Below are 18,108 nucleotides of genomic sequence, written 5' to 3'. Positions count from 1 at the left end.
ATAGGCCTAACTTTACAAAGCTTCAAGGTTGCTGGGGAAAAGGATAATTGCTTCCCGCCTCCTATGGGAAATGTATCTGTAGTAACAGCAAAGAAATAAGTGAGCATTTGCCTAAGTGTGCCTTGAAGGTCTGGACCAAAAACATGTGGCCATTGTGACATTATGGTGTGACCAGAGTTTCCATTGGTTTCAGGTTACAGGATGCGATTAGGGTCTAGCACCGACAAAAAGGATTCAGGCCGCCTTCATGTGGACTTTGCCCAGGCCAGGGATGACTTCTATGAGTGGGAATGCAAGCAGAGGATGCGTGCCCGGGAGGAGCGGCACCGGCGCAAGCTGGAGGAGGACCGGCTCCGGCCCCCATCCCCGCCCGCCATAATGCACTACTCAGAGCACGAAGCCGCTCTGCTAGCTGAAAAGCTGAAAGGTATGGGCCACCCACGCTGGCTTTTCTTCCTGCACAGGGATCCCCAGACACGGAACCCCTGTGCGTTTCTCCTGCCTCTTCACCGTTGTCCCTTCAGTACAATGTCTGCTATGCCCTAAGATGGCCATAAGAGTCTGGTGTAAGCACAGACTCTTTACAGAGCTGGGGTGGGGTCGCTGGGAGGTCCCCTGGAAACTGCAGACACCTGGGCTTCATCTTCTGCCTGGGACAGAACCCTGCCCCTTCCCAGAATGCTCACCCATGTTCTCCATTAAAGTGTATATGTACAGTCACTCAACAAAACTCACTGAATGAGGGGACAGAAAGGTCCCCAAAGCAGGCTATTCTGACCCAGTGTTTAATGAGCCAGGCAAGTATTTGTGCCATTGGTGGGGCGTTCTTAGTGTTCCTCCAGCCCTGTAGAGTGTGCGTGTTTACCAGACTCCGAAAGCCTTCATCAGGCAAAATTGCAGACATGGTGCTGGGGTCCATCGAGAATAGAAAAGAAACACAGAATGGGATCCCTGCTTCAGAGATGCAGTTGAGGGGATACATGCAACGTTTACAGGACGATTAGCAAGAGAAGAGCGTATGTTTTATTTCTTCTAATGTTTTCTGAGGCCCTCCCTGGTGTCTTATGCTGTGGGAAATAAAGACATAGGAAGGCTCTAGTACCTGCCCCCGTGAACTACAGATGCCAGATTTTGAAGTTAGGATGACATGTGAATTCAGTTCTGTTACTGACCAAAGTTGTGTGAGCTGAGCAAATATATGGGCATTTTACAGGAAAATGATGGTCAGACCCTCCTCAGGTCATTGAGTGCTGTCAGGATTTGATGAGAGAACGTAAGTCACAGTTGCCGGCCACATGTGGGTGTCTACAGATAAACAATTAACTGTAATACCAAGTCAGTGGCATGATTGTCAACCAACGTATATGCACCGTGCTTTGGGGATTCAGGGGCCAGTGCAAATAATGTTGATGAAAGTGTCAAGAAAGTCTTTATACAGGAGGCATAATTTGAAATTTGCAGAATAAACTAGATTGTTTTTCCCCAGGAGAAAAAGAGGCATAAAGCCATTCTAGTTAGAGGCTGGAAACCTAAGAATAAAATCCCACAGAAGCAGAAAGGAATTCAGCATAGAAGCTGCCTTTCTAGAGCGAGGTAAAGCTAGAATGGCAGTCTGGGCCAGATGGCAGAGCCCCGAAGGCTATTGCTGGAATTTGGTTTTATTCCGTAAACAGTGGAGAAGCCATCACAGATTTCTGACGAGAAGAGGGATGTGATTGATCCTTCAAGTGTTTTAGAACATAACTGGTGTATTGCTGGCAGTGTATAAAGTGGATTGGATGTTTTCACTAAGAAAAATGTATGAAAAGCTGCCTAACACCTATTTTAGGAAGATAGGAAGTTGACATTCTACACTTTAAAAAAAAAAAAAAAAAAGGTGGCAGCGGGGGCGCTGTGCTTCCAATCTTCCATCCAGGGCTCGAGAATCCTTAATCAACTGCAGTTGCCACTGAAATACCCGCACTGTAACCAGGGAATGCTTCTTGCTGAGGCTCTTGTGGTGTGTTCTGCTGCTTTGAGAAACCATGTCTTACCAATGTAAATACATAGGCCATAGCTGTCCCTTTAATAAAGGGCATATGCAGTGCAGATACAGACATCATCTCACTTTTCCCTCCAGCCTAGAAACTGCAAGGAGTGGCCAAAATGAGATATAGCAGCAATGTTCTCAACAAGGAGTGTTCACTGGAACAATAATTTTTCTTTAATATCCAATGTATTGTGGTATCAGATTATGATCTACACAGACTAACTGTATTCAGTTTGTCCACACCGAGAAGTGACAAAAACTAGCACCTTGATCTTGACCTCCTGGAGGAATTTCATAAAAGTGTATCATCTAGTTATGTTGTTTTTAAGAACCCAGTACGGAAGTATCTCCGCACGTATGAAGTATGTGGCATTTGCCTCTCCTTTTAGAGGATAACAGATTGGGATGTCAATTTGGTAAAGTAATTTGCAAGCCTTGCCATTTCAAAAGTATATATTTATATAGATGAGTATAATTTGCAGAATTCAGAAGCTGTACCTTTGCCAAGTACTGTGTGATCCCTTGAGGAAAGAACAGATTGGAAATCTTAATAGATGGCTGTTACAGTAGAATGAACTAGCTGGGGACACATCTTAGGCAAGAGTCAGGTAATATCAAGCTTGACAATTTCAACCCAAGCATAGAGTTTGGAATATAAACAGCATTTAATTGCTTAGGAAATTGGCTGCCTTAGAGAGGAAATCCACTCCATGCTCCTTATAATGTTGCAAAGCCAGACAGGAAGAGCTGAGGACCCTGTTTCCCTGAAGATGATTTCATTGATATGGGGACATAAAATACAGTCAAGACCTAAGGTAAAGAAACCTGTGTCAGAGAGGAAATGGAAATGCAATCTGAAAATACCGAATTGGATTTGATTTTTTTCCTCCCCTGAGAAATCTTACTTAGATTTATTACAGATACTTTCTTCTATTTTATATCATACTTGTTTATTCTTACAATTTTCTCTTTGAAACTCAGCTTTATTTAGCAAAATCTGTACAAACCAAGTCTTTCTTATGACCCACAATGCCCTCTCCATGTCCTGTCCAATGCTAAAACTGTGCACATAGTAGGTGCTCAGTAAAATAATTCTTTTCTCTCTTCTTCTGCTCTTTGGATCTATGAGCACATTGAATTTCTGGCCAGTGGTTCTACTGGGCATGACCGGATGTACATGGAAATGATGCGATGTGTGCTCAGCCATCCTTCCAATCACTCAAGAAGTATTCATTAATCAGTATTTTACCATATGCCTGGCACTGACCTAGCCAGTGGTGGAAAGGACAACAGTGAACAAGCCCCTGCCTCAAAGAGTTTAGATGTCTTGAGTGACAGAGGCAATAACAAATCACCTTGCGTTTGCCACTTATAATAGTGCACTATTATAATAGTATATTTATTATAATAAATATACTAATCCCCTTGTTATATGTGGGAAGTGCAAAGTGCTGTCGCAGGGGAGAGAGCCAGCCCAGATGGGCAGTGCCGGAGTGAGAGAGGGAGGATCTTCCAGGACCAGGTTATCCCATTCACTGGCTACTTGACCTTCTGAAACCAGAGGTAACACTATTGTGTTTGTGTAGTGTCTGAGACATGGAGTCATCCAGTGCCTGTTACGTTAATACAAATTCTATAAAAGAAAATTAGTAGGCATCCTGCTGGTTACATAGACATCGTTGTGAGACAATTCAACTTAATGAAGACCGACTGGGAAGTAACTACTCAGAAACCCAAAGTTTATAGCATGGCTTTGAGAAAGTGAGATGGAGCTCAATAACACCATAATTACACTTTATTGGAAACAGTGGCACCAGGCAGATGAGATAATGAATTTCAGTGTGTCTAACACAGACCATCCACCCCTGGAGGAACCCTGTGTTTGGACTGTGGAAGGAAGAGATTGATTAGACAGTGAGGAAGGATTATATTCTAATTCACTGGGATTTCTCTTGGCAAGAGCATTTAAAAGTTTTTGTGTACTTTTTACCCCCTTAGAAAGCTTCACATAATCTTTCATTTTGTGATGAAATGAAGAGTTTCTCTCTGAATCAGGTGAAGTCCTGACAAAGCCTTGCAAGCAGGGCCTTTGGGATTCCCTAATGTGTCAACAAGAGTACCATCCTCCTGGGATCAACATTTATAATTTCCAGAGAACTGGACTCTGATTTGCATATAGAATGGCCCCATGTCAGCCTGCCAGACAGAGGAAGGGGCAGATATGGTACCAGCATTTTGCTGAGATGGTTGTCAATATTTATGGTTCCATGAAAGTAAAAATCAATAATGTTATGAGCCAAGTGGATGTCCCATTAGCTAAAAGCCAGACTTCCTTCATAGGGTAAGGGAAATATGAAACATAGGAGCCTGTTTGCAAATTATTTCCTTATGTGTTATTGACCTTCATAGAGGTAAGATAGGCCGTTTTATTTAGGAACATTTTGCTTGACCCTGAAGCAGGAATAATCGGTGCATTTCCATATTGCTGCCTTAATTTTCTCATTTTTACAGCTACTAACTAGTTAAGAAGATTGCGTGTGTGTTTTGGGGGTAGAAGGGAACATTACCTGTCTGTTTAGCCTTTTATGCTGTCTGTGATCTGGTTAGTTGATGCAAGGTTAATTGAGCAGCCAGGAAAAGGAGACTTGTTTAGGGACATGTACAGAAATTTGGGGATTGTGATAGCAGCAATGCTTTGACCATACTGAAATTCCACATCTGCTTAGATGACTATGTGACTGTACACTGTGAGCAATTTCCGGCTGTCTTTGGAGCCAGAAATCATTGATAACTACAGACACACTTTTACTTGTGTGTGTATGTGTGTACACATGTGTGTGTCCCTCCATTTCTTTGGAAAGAAAAGCATTTTAGAATGTCTTCCTTGTTTTCCCACGTTCTGTTCAAACATAAAATCCCTGTCTCCTCATTGTTCCTTTATAGACCCAGGTGTAAATAAGGAAACTATAGCCCACCTAAGTTTCATATTCAGTGCTCCCGGCTTGGCTCTTATTCTATCTATTGTTCGAAATTCAGGGCTGCCTCTTCCTGTGCACACAAAGTGGGAGGAAAAAAACCACTTAACGGCCGGGCGTGGTGGCTCACACCTGTAATCCCAGCCCTTTGGGAGGCCCAAGTGGGTGGATCACCTGAGGTCGGGAGTTCGAGACCAGCCTGACCAACATGGAGAAACCCCATCTCTTCTAAAAATAGAAAATTAGCCAGGTGTGGTGGTGCATGCCCGTAATCCCAGCTACTCAGGAGGCTGAGGGAGAAGAATCACTTGAACCCTGGAGTTGGAGGTTGCAGTGAGCCGAGATCGCGCCATTGCACTCCAGCTTGGGCAACAAGAGCAAAACTCCATCTCAAAAACAAAAACAAAAAACACTTACCAATTTGGTTCCTTTTCCCCATCATTATGTATATATCAGTTTAATTAAAATTCACCAGGTACCCACCACTTTGTGCCATGCCCTGGACTTTCAGATGTGACTGTAGCATGGGCCCTGTCTTCTGTTAAAGGATACTGTGGCAGTGAAATCATGACTGTCTTACAAATACAAAACGAACATGTGCTAATGATGTTATTTAACTCACGAATTAATGAGGAGACCAAGAAAATGTTAAAACTGTTTCAAAGGAGAATTCACTTTATAAAGATTTACACTTTCTACTGAACAAAAATTAATTTGCATTGTTACAGAGAGGAATTATTTGTATTGTAATCAGTTTGCCACAATTTATGTTCTACTCCTACAAAGTTGTAAAATAGCCTAGTCAGACATTAGCCAAAGAATTAAAGATTCCCACCCCCTGTAGAATTAGGTAATTCATGCCCAGCATTCCATAGAAAGGGTCTGTAATAGTCTCTGTGCCGATTTCCAAGTCTTGAACGCTTTTTTTTTTCCTGAATAGAAGTGACAGCTATTTAATTGGTCATGGGGACAGGGATGGAGACTCACAAAGCTCTTAAGAATCACATCTATTCCTTTTGAAAGTCTCTGCTATCTCAGCTGCTACTTTCCACTTCAGGTTTTCATTATCTCTTAACTTTGGTCAGCTCCTAACCAGTTTACCTGGCCTTCACTGAGTCCTTAATTCAGTGCTTCTCAAACCTCCACGCGCATAGAAATCACCTGGAGTAAAATGCAGATTCCAATTCTGGAGGTGTGGGAAAGGCAGAGTCTGCATTTTTAACAAGCTCGCAAAGGCTGCTTCTGCGCCTGGTCTTTGAATAGCAAAGAGCTCTCCCGTATGCAGTTTTGTAATGCCTACTGTGTGCCAAGTTCTCAAGAAACATGGAAGAGAGGGAGAGGGAAGGAGGTTAACAAAGTCTGAAATAACCAGAAATGAAATGAGATGGGCGTGGATTCCAGCGGTGACATCTGATAGTATCACTATAATATTATTTACTCTTCACAAAGCTAAAGGGCAATTACCTTCCCAAAATTAAAAAGGCTTTCAAAAACATTTTTGAGTTATTTGATAAACCGTTTAGTGCCTCACTGCAGAGGGCCTTGCTTCTGTGGGATTCTCTGACATCACTCTTAACTTTCATTGCCAGTGATAATGACTTCTGAAGCCTGAAGTATATAACAGGATCATTCAGCTTAATTGTCATGAGAACATCTATCTCTGGTAGATAATGGCATGTGTGAAAATACTCTTTGACATGAAATTTAAATGTTTATTATCAACTATGATGTTTCCTAACTTTTAACCATTGCATTTGTATCTTTCCAGCATCAATTGCTACAAATCTATTGGGAATACAGTAGTTTCCCCTTATCCTTGGGGGATACATTCCAAGATCCTAGTGGATGCCTGAAACCATGAATAGTACTGAACACTATATATACTATGCACAAGCTTCTTTTTACTTCTTCACAATTTCATAGATAAATTGTTCTTACCCTAAATTTTAGCAACCTCAGCATACAATTTTTTACTTTCTTTATTGTGAAGAACTTTTACCTTTTCACTTAAAGGAAGCACTTTGTGGCCTTTCTTTGACATTTCCAAATTGCCAGCATCACTACTCTTGCATTTTGGGGCCATTATTAAGTCAAATAAGGGTTACTTGAACACAAACACTGCTGTACCATTACAGTGGATCTGGCAATCCAGGTGGCTACTAAGTGATTCACAGAGAGGTAGTGTAGACAATGTGGATGGACAATCAACCCTGGACAAAGGGATGATTCATATCCGGGTCAGGTCAGAGTGAGACAGCGTGACATTTCATCATGCCATTCAGAACAGTGTGCAATTTAAAATGGATGAATTGCTTATTTCTGCAATTTTCCATTTATTATTTTTGGTCTGCGGTTGACCACAGTTAACTGAGACCTACAGTAACTGTAACCCCAGAAGGTAAAACTGTGGATAAGGAGGAACTACTGTAGAGTGCAATGACATATAAAATACAAAGGAAAAAACTCAGAGTCACCAGAGGACTGAAATATGTTTTGGAAATTTTATTCTCATATTAGCCCCTCAAAACTGGAGACAGATCTGTAAACCAACAATTACTGTACAGAGTGACTAATGCTTTAATAGCAGGATATGCAGGGTATTGTGGAAACATAGCAAAGAGACACCGAATGCATCCTAGGGTTGCAGAATCTTCAGGGAAGAATAAAAGCTGCCTGGGGGACCAGGAGTGTGAGAGACCCAAGGATAAGTGCACAGCATGAGCAAATGCAGGGAGGCATGCCGTGCTGTTTAACAAAGAGGGCTCTGGAAAAGGAAGCGGGACGGATGGATGGAAAGGAAAAAAGCAAGACTCATAAATGAACCTGTCTATTAACTCAGGTGCATTAACGTTGTGAGGATCCGGATTAGAAAACGGTGGGCAATTTCTAATGAGCAAATGATTTATATTCCCTCCATAATATACCAATGTTTCCCAATTCTTACTGTGGAAAAAGCACATCTGCACATTCTAGCTTCTAAACTGCATCCACATTCAGAGTTATGCCTGAGCATGTTCACAGAAAGTATTTGGAATTTTTATAAGTGCGTCTTTGATGTGATTTTTATGAGCAGTGTTAATTTCTTTCCACATGAATAGCTTTAATAATGCTGCAATCTAAATCCTGTTTAAATTAGTTTATATTGTTTTCTGCCTTCTCAGTGATCTTTCCACTGAATACAAAATTGAATTTACAGTTGAGTATTGAAAATGACCGCTCCCAATATCCTCCTGTAGCCATCCAGAGGGAGTTACTGGCTTAGTCTTAATTAATATAAATTAAAGTCACTTCTTACATGGCAACAAATATTGACTGGAGTTATCAAGCATGCCTTAACTAATGTTTTTTTAATTTAATTTGAATGTCAGTACATCAATCATATATCGGCCTGTCAGTTTCAGAAAGTTCAGAAATGAAGATGAAATTGGGAGTCTGTGAAACTATATTTCTCTTTTAGGCTAATGGAATTCTGTCTCCTAGTACTTGTTAACATGTTAGAAAATCTCTTGGCTACTTACTTTTGAAAGCGTGTATTTTCAGTGGCTTAATCCTAAGCATATTGTTTCCTCTTTCTGAAACTATAATCTGCAGGTGAATGTATTGTGCTCTAGGTCTAGGTGTGACGAGCAATAAAATGTGGCTTTCAGACCATTTGAGCAAACATACGTTTTTAAAATTGAAGTGTTTTTTTCCTGATAGTAAAGTTAGTCTATTTATGAACTAAGCCACCATGAGCAAGAGAAGGAAAAACCACCTGTATATGAGAGAAAGAGGAGAACAGCATTACACTCTGTCCCTGTAAAGCTCATAACAAAAATGTTAAGGATTTTTCTTTCTCTGTGTTGTGTAGACATGAAACTCATAGCAAAGGGGAAAAAATAGTACATGAAATCAGTGTTCTCTTTTTCTGTTGTTATCTTTTCAGAGGAAAAAAAAAGATTTCTTCTGAGCATTAAGTTTATTTCCGCTGTCTTTGCTGAGGTCCATTCTCCTAACATATATTGGTGGGAAGAGAGGTAGAGAGTGTGGAGGGAGGCAAAATTTATTCCGCCAGTAACGGTGGCAGTGGGCCTCTCACAAACATAATGTTAAATTATGGGCCTCTCCATGGACTGAACGTAATGTTAAGTTGTGTGATGGATTTTATCTTATACAAGCCGCTTCGGTCCATGAAATGAGATAAGAAACCATTGCAGCTGGAGTTCACTGAGGGTTGAACTTAGACTGAAATTCCCGAGTTAACAAAATGGTATAATAGCAGCTACAATACTCAGTAAGTGTGTTCTGTGCCTATGGGTTGAGATTTTCAAGGCAACTTGAGTCTGTCATTCACAGGGTGTTTTGTGAGCACTCCCAGGCCAGTTGTCTCCTCTGGTTAAAGTGTGAGGGCAGGGGGGCAGGTTTGCTCAGAAAAAAAGCTTTGATCCCCAAATCTAGAAGGCCGCTGTGCAGCCGGAGAGGGCTTAGAATGGTGGCTGAGCATGAGCACATCCCTAAAAGCTGCTTTCTTCCCTGGGGAAGGCAGAGCTCAACCGCAGGACCTTGAATTAGGCTCAGCCCTACCTTCTTTCAGGACACGCACCTCCTGGGCAAGCAGCAGCCATACTAAGGAAGCTGTACTGGTCTGGGAGGAGGTCTTTGGGAGAAAAGACACTAAAGATGTTTGTAAAGCACCCTATACATTTACAAAGCATTCAATGGTGGGAAGGTTTCGTATGATGTGTAAAATACTAATAAGAACTCAATGATTGATTTTAAAATCTGCTGAGTGAAATGAAATCTTTTTCTCAAGTATGAATCTCCCCGTCTATTCGTGTGGACTGTATGTATGTTTATATGCAAACAATACATAAGGATGTCTCCGATGCCCCTCCAGTGGAGGGGACAGTGCCTGGCACACAGTAGACCCTCAGTATTTTTTAAACGAATGGGTAAGAATCTGAATCTTTCAATCTAATTTTGCTCCTGAGTTTTAGCATTCAGAGTCTACCTAGTTTACTTGTAAAAGTGTAGGATATTTTCCCCTAAAGCACATTTTCTAGGGATTGCAGAATACAAATGAAAGGATTCTCCCCTCAGGTTTGCCTGAAAAGTAGGCAGTGAGCCTTCAGCAGTAGTCAGATCGATTAATGTTGTAACAGCTGACATACAACTTCCAGTTCTAATTAACTTAATCACCCACAAACTTCCTTTTTCTCCACCTCCAAGCCACACAACACAGGTTTGTTCAGTAACCATTCTCAAAGAGGCAAGTCTGTTTTCTTTGAAATAGAATTTATCACTTATTTTCAGATGGAACTGCATTTCCTACTTCCTGTCCCCCCCCCCCCCCGACACCACACACACACATCTCAAACTGGGTTCAAATGGGCTTTCCATAGCAATCCAAAGCAAACACTGAACACCTCAGGAAACATGTTCTCTTTTGTGGAAAACTAGGAAATATTCTGTTTTTCAGCCTAATTAAATATATGGTATTAGCCCTAAAATGGAATTCGTTTTGAACTACAGTAGAACAAGAATTGACTTATTCCTACTACCTGCCTTAGGGATAGTACCATACATTACAACCAGTTTTAAAGTAATCCAATCTTTCTTCCACATTTTAACACTAAGTCAGCTGATTCTATAAATCAGAAAACTGGTAACACTGTGTCATATTTTTGTTAAAGGAACAAAGAAATGAAGTAGAGACCAAGTAGGTTAATAACAGTTTTTCAAGTCCATCTTAAGAAAGAGAAAACAAGGTTTGGTGGAAGAATTAGGCTGTACCTTATTCCTAAGAATGCCCAGACCGAATCTCCTATAGCTGAGCTCATGGAGTTGGTAGATGAGAATGTGAACCTTCTGAGTGGTTCTATGGTGCCCTGAAGTTAGATGAGAAAAGAGAAATTAAGTGATTATATGGCCGTCAGTCTCAGGAAAGCTAATTTGTTGAGTTCTGAAAATATATCCACTAGGTTGGACTATGCTCTGTCTTTTGAGAGGAATACGAATAAAGTGTATTTTCTCATCTTGGCATGATTTGTACTTGGTGGTTTTCCATTTCCAGATGATAGCAAGTTTTCAGAGGCGATCACAGTGCTGCTTTCCTGGATTGAACGAGGGGAGGTGAATCGGCGTTCCGCAAACCAGTTCTATTCCATGGTGCAGTCGGCCAACAGCCACGTCCGCCGGCTCATGAATGAAAAAGCCACACATGAGCAGGAGATGGAGGAAGCCAAGGAGAATTTCAAAAATGCCTTAACTGGGATTCTCACTCAATGTAAGTAAAATGTTGGGGGACATCTCTTTTGTTGTGATTTTGCCTTTTCTTTTTGATTAATTTTATTTTTTCATTTGGGGGTAAGTAGTTCAATAATCTCCCATTTTTACTCCACATTGAATGGCAAACCTCATAACCTATTTCATGTTCTGTGGCACCTTGGAGGAACACGGACCCTGCCCTGAGAGTTTACTTCTCAAGGTGAGCAACGTTTCTGTAGCTTTTCCTCAGAACAGCAAGCCTGGCCACCAGGGCAGGGCAGCTAGATGCATCTGTGCCTGCTGGACCCACCACAGTTCATATCATAGCTGCAGGGCCGCCACCCTTCACCCGCAGGCTGTCCACACAGCCCCCTGTGTCCTCCTAGTGCTGACAGCAGAAAGCAAACTTGAACACGTTCTCCTTGGGCTCTGTGTAGGAAAAGGGTACTATCAGAAAAACTCCTCAGGATCTTTTATTTGGGTGAGCTGTGGCTGTCAAAATGAGCAACTCAAGAGCAGGGATTTTTTTTTTGTCCTTTCTTCATTTGGAAAGCAAATTGCCTTAACTACTTAATGCCAGTGATTTTTTTTTTATGTCCAGAGTCTAAATGATGAAGGGGTGTAAATGGGGCTTTCTCTTAGAACAATAGTCAGGGTAATTACCCAGGGCTCTATTCAAAAAAAGGGCGTATTTTTTTTTATGGGCACTCTATCTGTGTCTGTAGTTAATGTCACAGCGGCATCATGCATCACAGCTGCCGATGTTCTCTTGCTTGGTAAAAGCCATTGAATGACACTGTAACAATGCCACGCTCCATTCCATACCAGGTGCAGGGCCCTACGCGATAGTGACATGTGGGATGTATATTTCCATTCTAAAGATAAGTACTATTTTCTGTGATGTAGTGTGCCAAAATGCCTATCACCTCTTTCATCAGTGCAAACACAAGGAATAATGTATCTGTCAGGATGGGATGGAAGAGAGGGCAAAACCGAGATCTTAAATGTAAAAGTATCTTATATGACTTTATCAAAAGACAGGTTTTACAGCAGCGTAGCATATTGTATAACAAATTCCCAAATGTAAATTCTGGTAAGTGATCTAATATCCAGTATAAGACCAATCTGTCTTTAAAGAAAAGGAATAGGAAAAATAAGACTGCTCTGTCCTTACACAGACTGATACCAGACCACATTACCTAGATTCACCAGGCTTGATGAATGACCCTTTCTTTAACAGTGTATGTCTAGAAACTCTAAGGTTATTAGGGATAGAATAAAGAAAAGCAACATTAACAGCAGTTTTTAAAGGAGGGAAGGAAAGAATGGATCAGTGGATGGAGGGAAGGTAAGAGTGAACTGGTAGTGGAGAAAAATAAGAGACAGCACAGTAAAACAATTCTAATCATACAATTTCTTCAGAGTTATAGTAAGAAGTCATGTGCCTGAACAGTGAAATGGTTACAGTATGTTTACCTTTTGCTCACTGGCATCAATTTTAAATAAGTTCTAATTCCCATGCAGTTTATAGTCCCAACGGGCAAGGAAGACTCAACCCTTGACTCTAACAATAAAGATAAGAGGGCAGCCATGAATAGGCGAGAACTTCATTTTCTTTGGCAGTAACTATTGAAAGAGGCACCTATTACAATGAGGCCCCTATGATGTGGCTGAAAGAACACGAAATGTCTACCTGTCATTATATAGGTGTAAGTTGGCCCATATTTGAAGCAACTGAGAGATGGACAGAAAAGTGTAGCATGTGGGACTACAAATACTTTTTGGTATAACAACCAAATTGGAAAGTGATGTGGAGATTTACAGCAATAATTGGCTTCTGAATGCTGGACATTGTGTTGAGCATCCAGCTTCAGGCGGTACTGAAGACCCCAGCCACATTCCTGGAGGCTACACTTTGGATGCCTAAGCAAGGGAGTAGGTGGGCAGAACAGGCAGTCTCCCTGGGCAGGCTGGCTCATCACTCCCTGAGAAGGAGTGAATGAAGGGGTGGAACAGGGCCAGCAAGATCCTGTCTCCTGGAAACCACAGGAGTAGAGACTGCCTCTTAGGCACCTCAACTTTGAAATATCAAAAATGGAATCCTTGCTTCTAATCTTCAAACCTGCTCCTCTTTTGGTTTTTCCTTCCCATTCTCATAAGTTCTCAAGCCAAAGTCTTGTACTTTTTATAATTGCCATCTCCCACCACCACAACCGACATCTAGGTCATCAGGAAGTCCTGTTGTTTCTCCCTTCAAAAATATACCCCGATTCAGCCCACTCTTCTTCATTGTAACCGCCACCACCCAAGTCAGGCTTTGGTTACCTGATGTGTCAGTTAGACATGGCACCCACGTGTGAGTAACAGAAAATTCTGCCAAACGGCATCTGAGACAAGTAGAAGATTTTTCTCTTGGGACACAGTAAAATCCAGATGTGGGGTTTGTTGGCACTGGTCCAGTGGTTCAAGGCTGCCAGGGCTGAGCTCTCTCTGGTGCTGTTCACTTTACCTGGATAGTTGTCTATGATGGTTGCTGCTGCTTCACTTGCCATCACATCTTCTTTTTCCAGGCTGAAATCACGTAAGGAAAGAGGAAGAAAGACACATGAAGGAGTTGGGTCATTATAGCAAGAAAGCAAAACTTGCCCAAAATTCCATTCCCAGCTAACTTCCACGTAGGTCTCATTAGGCAGAATTATTATACCTGGCCATGCCTAACTACAAAGAATGTGAGAAATACAATTTTTACTGGGCCTACCGCTCTTCAGAGTAAAATTGGAGTTCTCATAATAAGGCAGGAGGGGAGAATGGCTACTAGGAAGAATTTTGCAGTTTTTGTCATACAGAGTGCCTCCCTTTCTACTTCTACTCTAGTTTGATTTATTTTCACATTCCATCTGATACAAATTAGATCACGTCTTCCCCACTAAACCCTTTGAGTAGCTCCCCATTGCATTTAGAGAACATTCACTGTCCCTAGCCGACAGAGCTCTCTGTGCCCACCTCTTTACCTTCAGTTATCCTCAGACTCACCATGCATCATCCCCATTGACCACTCTTCCCCTGAGCCCATCAAAACCACCTTCCACCATTCGGTCTTTACACATTCTGTTCCCTCTGCCTGGGGTGCCCTTTCCCATACTCTGTGTGCTTGACGTCTTCTTATCCTGTAGGTCTTGGATGAGGGGCCACCCCTTCAGAGAGGTCTTTCTGGTCCACCCTCTTCTAGTAGATCTGCCATCGCTGCATTTTATTTTATTTTATTTTTGAGATGGTGTCTCACTCTGTCACCCAGGCTGGAGTACAGTGGCACAATCTCGGCTCACTGCAACCTCTGCCTCCCGGGTTCAAATGATTCTCCTGCCTCAGCCTCCCGAGTAGCTAGGACTACAGGCATGTGCCACCATGCGCGGCTAATTTTTTGTATTTTTAGTAGAGATGGGGTTTTACCATGTTTGCCAGGATGGTCTCGATCTCCTGATTCGCCTGCCTTGGCCTCCCAAAGTGCTGGGATTACAGATGTAAGCCACTGCGCCCCGCCCCCTGCATCTTTATTAGGGTCCCTTGTAACACTTATCCAAATGAGTAGTGATTTCATGATATGTCTGCTTTTAGTTATTATAGCAGGCATCACAAAGGAAGAGACATGTCTTTTTTAGTTATCAATATATATCAAGCCCTATAACATAGAAATATGCAAGAAATATTGGGTGAATGAGTGAGTGAATGAATGAGTAAATCAGATGACAGGAAGGAGGGAACCCTGAAACCGTGAGTTCAGAAATTTCTGGTGACCTCATTGAGTAGTTTGGCATTGATGTCAGCATCATCTGCAGGAAACGAGGTTTCAACTTGCATGTGTAATGAAGCAAATCAGAGAAAAAGCTCAACAGCTATACTTTTTATTGGAAATTGCCACACTTTACCAAATTCTTGGTCAGAGGCTAGGAAATATCAGGAGAGTTGGGTTGAAAGAATCATCAAAAATTTATGTTGTAGTATTCCCAATTGTAACCATCCAACAGGCTCTGTATTTACCATCTGCCTGTTACTATTTGGGAGTCCCCCTTAGCCCTGTAATTTGGTTCTGAGAAGTATTTCAGCAGTTGGCAGATAATAGCCAAGACTGAAAATCCTACAGTGCTGACCAGGGCATACACACCCCAGCCATGGAGACTCTGAGGAGCCTTCATGTGAATCTTTGACAGCCAAGATCTTTCAGGATGACTTGAAGATGGGGGATACCTTAAATGTGAGCCTGGGCTAGAATTAAGCCTGTGAGGCAGAACCGAACGATTGCATATCTCATTGAGCAACCTCAGAACTTTCCATTCTCTTCTATGTGCTTTTACAAAAAGGACTGCCAAAAGGAACCCAATCTGTGAAAAGATTAGCAGTAACCTGACTAACCTGGTAGGTACATACACATCTCTTCATCCTTTAATCCGAACGCATCTCCTTTCCTGTCCCAAGTTTCCCTCTCTCTAGTGAAGCTATATTTGTGTTTCAACTGCACTTCCTGTTTCCACAGCTCTCTTCAGTGTGGTAAGGTGTGTTTGGTGTCAGGACTTTGGGGATGCTGGTAAAACAATAACTGCCAAAGTCCTCAGTGACTGACACACTTGCTGCATTTTCCGAAAGCAGAACCAGTCACACCCCATTTGTCTGCATTAATATTCCTGGCAAACACCACAGGAACCACATTTTGGCTTCTTCCCTTAGAACGAGATTAGAATTGTTAAGCATGAGTATTCAGGAATTGCACCTCAGTTTTCCTTCTTCCAGGTGGCTGGAAATCTCCTGGTTATTCCATAGCAGCCCCGACTGCTCCCTCCCACATAAGGGATCTCCTCAGAGTCAGTGCCAAAAGATCTTCCCAGTGTCAGTGCCGTCCTTCATGGCATTCCATGGTAGCCTGTTCACTAAACAGCCAAGCTGGTCTTGATCTCCTGACTTCGTGGGACAGGAGGGGAATGTTGGGAAATTGTTGTTAGGTGGTTTGGAAGCACGTGTATTGGCAAATTAGCTAACTAGTGGAGCAGGCTGGGTATCCCAAACGGAGGGCTCACTCAGCCCTCAGGTACATTGCAGAGTTCAGGTACATTGCAGAGTTCAAAGCACGGTAAAAGCATGTGGGTCCCCTTATGGATTTTGCTGGAAATAACCAGTTGGTCGTATAGGACAAGGGAAACTTCAGGTGTGATCCATGAGCTGGATTAGATGCACCTGTCTCCTTTCCGTGCTTGTGTACTTGTTCTTGCTTTCATTTGGAAAGGATCCATAGGCTCACATGTGTGGCCTAGATTGCTCTCCAGCCATTGAGGAGAAAGAAAGCTGAGATACCACTCCTGAAGTTCAGTGCTTTACAAAAGTTTTTTGAAAAACACCACAAGTCATTAATAATAACATACAGAATAAGCTGTGATTTATTTAAAGGTCTCCATCAAAGTCCAGCAGCTCTAACTTTGATGGTGTTTAGTTTCGTCCATATTTGCAAAAGTTCTAACCTTTTTTATATCTCTGGTCTTCACCCCAGGACCAGCTATTAAATGTCAAACAGTCATTGTTTTTAGCAAAGCCTTGGCTTAAAGTGTCAGGGGACTGTAACTAAACCCCACCAGAAGTTTGGGGAGTACAGCATCCATTCGCTTCTGTGTGGGGTGATTTTTCACTTCTGACCATGGATGTCCAGTTAAGTATGAAAGACGTTAAATCAGGACGTCGTCTATCCTGCTGTGGCACCTAGGGCTTTCTCCTCCCTTCTGGGACAGCTGGATAGACCTCATTTGCTAGGTACAGAAAAAAGAGGAAAAAAAAATTCGGCACAGGTAAATCATCTTTGTCATGTCACTAGACTAGCATCCTAATCTCACCTTTTTGCCATTTCCTAACCCGTCCATTTGCCAGAAACTTCCCCAGGTTTTCCAACTCAGAGACGTTGGAGTTTTGATCTTCGCTTTTTAAAAATTTGTGCTTCATAGGAACTCCCCACAGACCTGCCCACTTTCAGTTTCTCAGTTATGAACAAAGCTTGTCATTTCAAAGCTCATACAGGAGCTGTTTATAAAGTTCAAGAAGCATGGACTACCGCATTCAGTTATTAATATGCATGCCAAGATGATAAGTTTTGCTTGCCTTTTTGTAATTACAGCACACACATATCTAATAAAAATTTAAACACTCCATGATATCCCCATTTTGCTACTTTCCCAACATGCTTCCTAGTAAGAGAGAAGGGAACAAACTGGAGAAAAGGCAAATGGGAAAGCCAGAGGCAGTGCAGAGGGTTGATTAATATTAATTTAAGAATATGTGCCATCCATATAATGAGCATGGATAAAAAGCAGAAATTATAGAATGTTAGAGCTAAGAGGGACTTTAAAGGGTTGGGCCAAACCCTTTCATTTTACAGAGGAGGAAACTGAGGCTCAGAGAGCAGACGTGAGAGGCCATGGGTATTTAGTAGTTTATGGGCAGATTAGAATCAAGACTCTTGGCTCCTTGTACAGTTTGCTTTCTGTGTGTGTGTGTGTGTGTGTGTGTATGTGTGTGTGTAAAATGAAAATTAAGAATATTATAAATGTGAAAGTACAGCTTACAGGTAGAGTTGAAGAGGTGTGCTGACATGACACTGAGTATAAATGCTGCTATCTGGCTAGAAAATGAAGTATTTACTTCTGGCACTTACCCTCTTTCCTACCTCCACACATTTGCTTGTGCTGTTTCCCTTGCCTGAAATATTTCCCCTCCTCCAAGTGCCAAAATTGAAGCCCACTTCTATCACATTTCGTCCTTGAAACCTTGTTCTTCCATTATAACCCATAATCATCTCCCTTTCCCCTACCTTCTGCAGCACTT

General features: G+C 41.9%; 1 protein-coding gene across 10 annotated transcripts in view; it reads left to right on the top strand.

Annotated features, from left to right (window-relative positions):
- Positions 1-18,108, top strand: part of ENOX1 (ecto-NOX disulfide-thiol exchanger 1) — a 324,009-nt gene that overhangs the window by 171,409 nt on the left and 134,492 nt on the right. For all 10 annotated transcript variants that reach the window (XM_077974448.1, XM_077974449.1, XM_077974446.1 and 7 more), the window contains 2 exons: positions 194-427; positions 11,057-11,269. In XM_077974448.1, coding sequence (XP_077830574.1) covers positions 194-427; positions 11,057-11,269 — 447 coding nt within the window. The remainder of the gene's footprint in view (positions 1-193; positions 428-11,056; positions 11,270-18,108) is intronic.

This window comes from Macaca mulatta, chromosome 17, assembly GCF_049350105.2.
Source record: "Macaca mulatta isolate MMU2019108-1 chromosome 17, T2T-MMU8v2.0, whole genome shotgun sequence".
NCBI lineage: Eukaryota > Metazoa > Chordata > Mammalia > Primates > Cercopithecidae > Macaca > Macaca mulatta.
The sequence above is the reverse complement of the archived record's forward strand: the minus strand, read 5'-3'. Positions and strand labels throughout refer to the sequence as shown.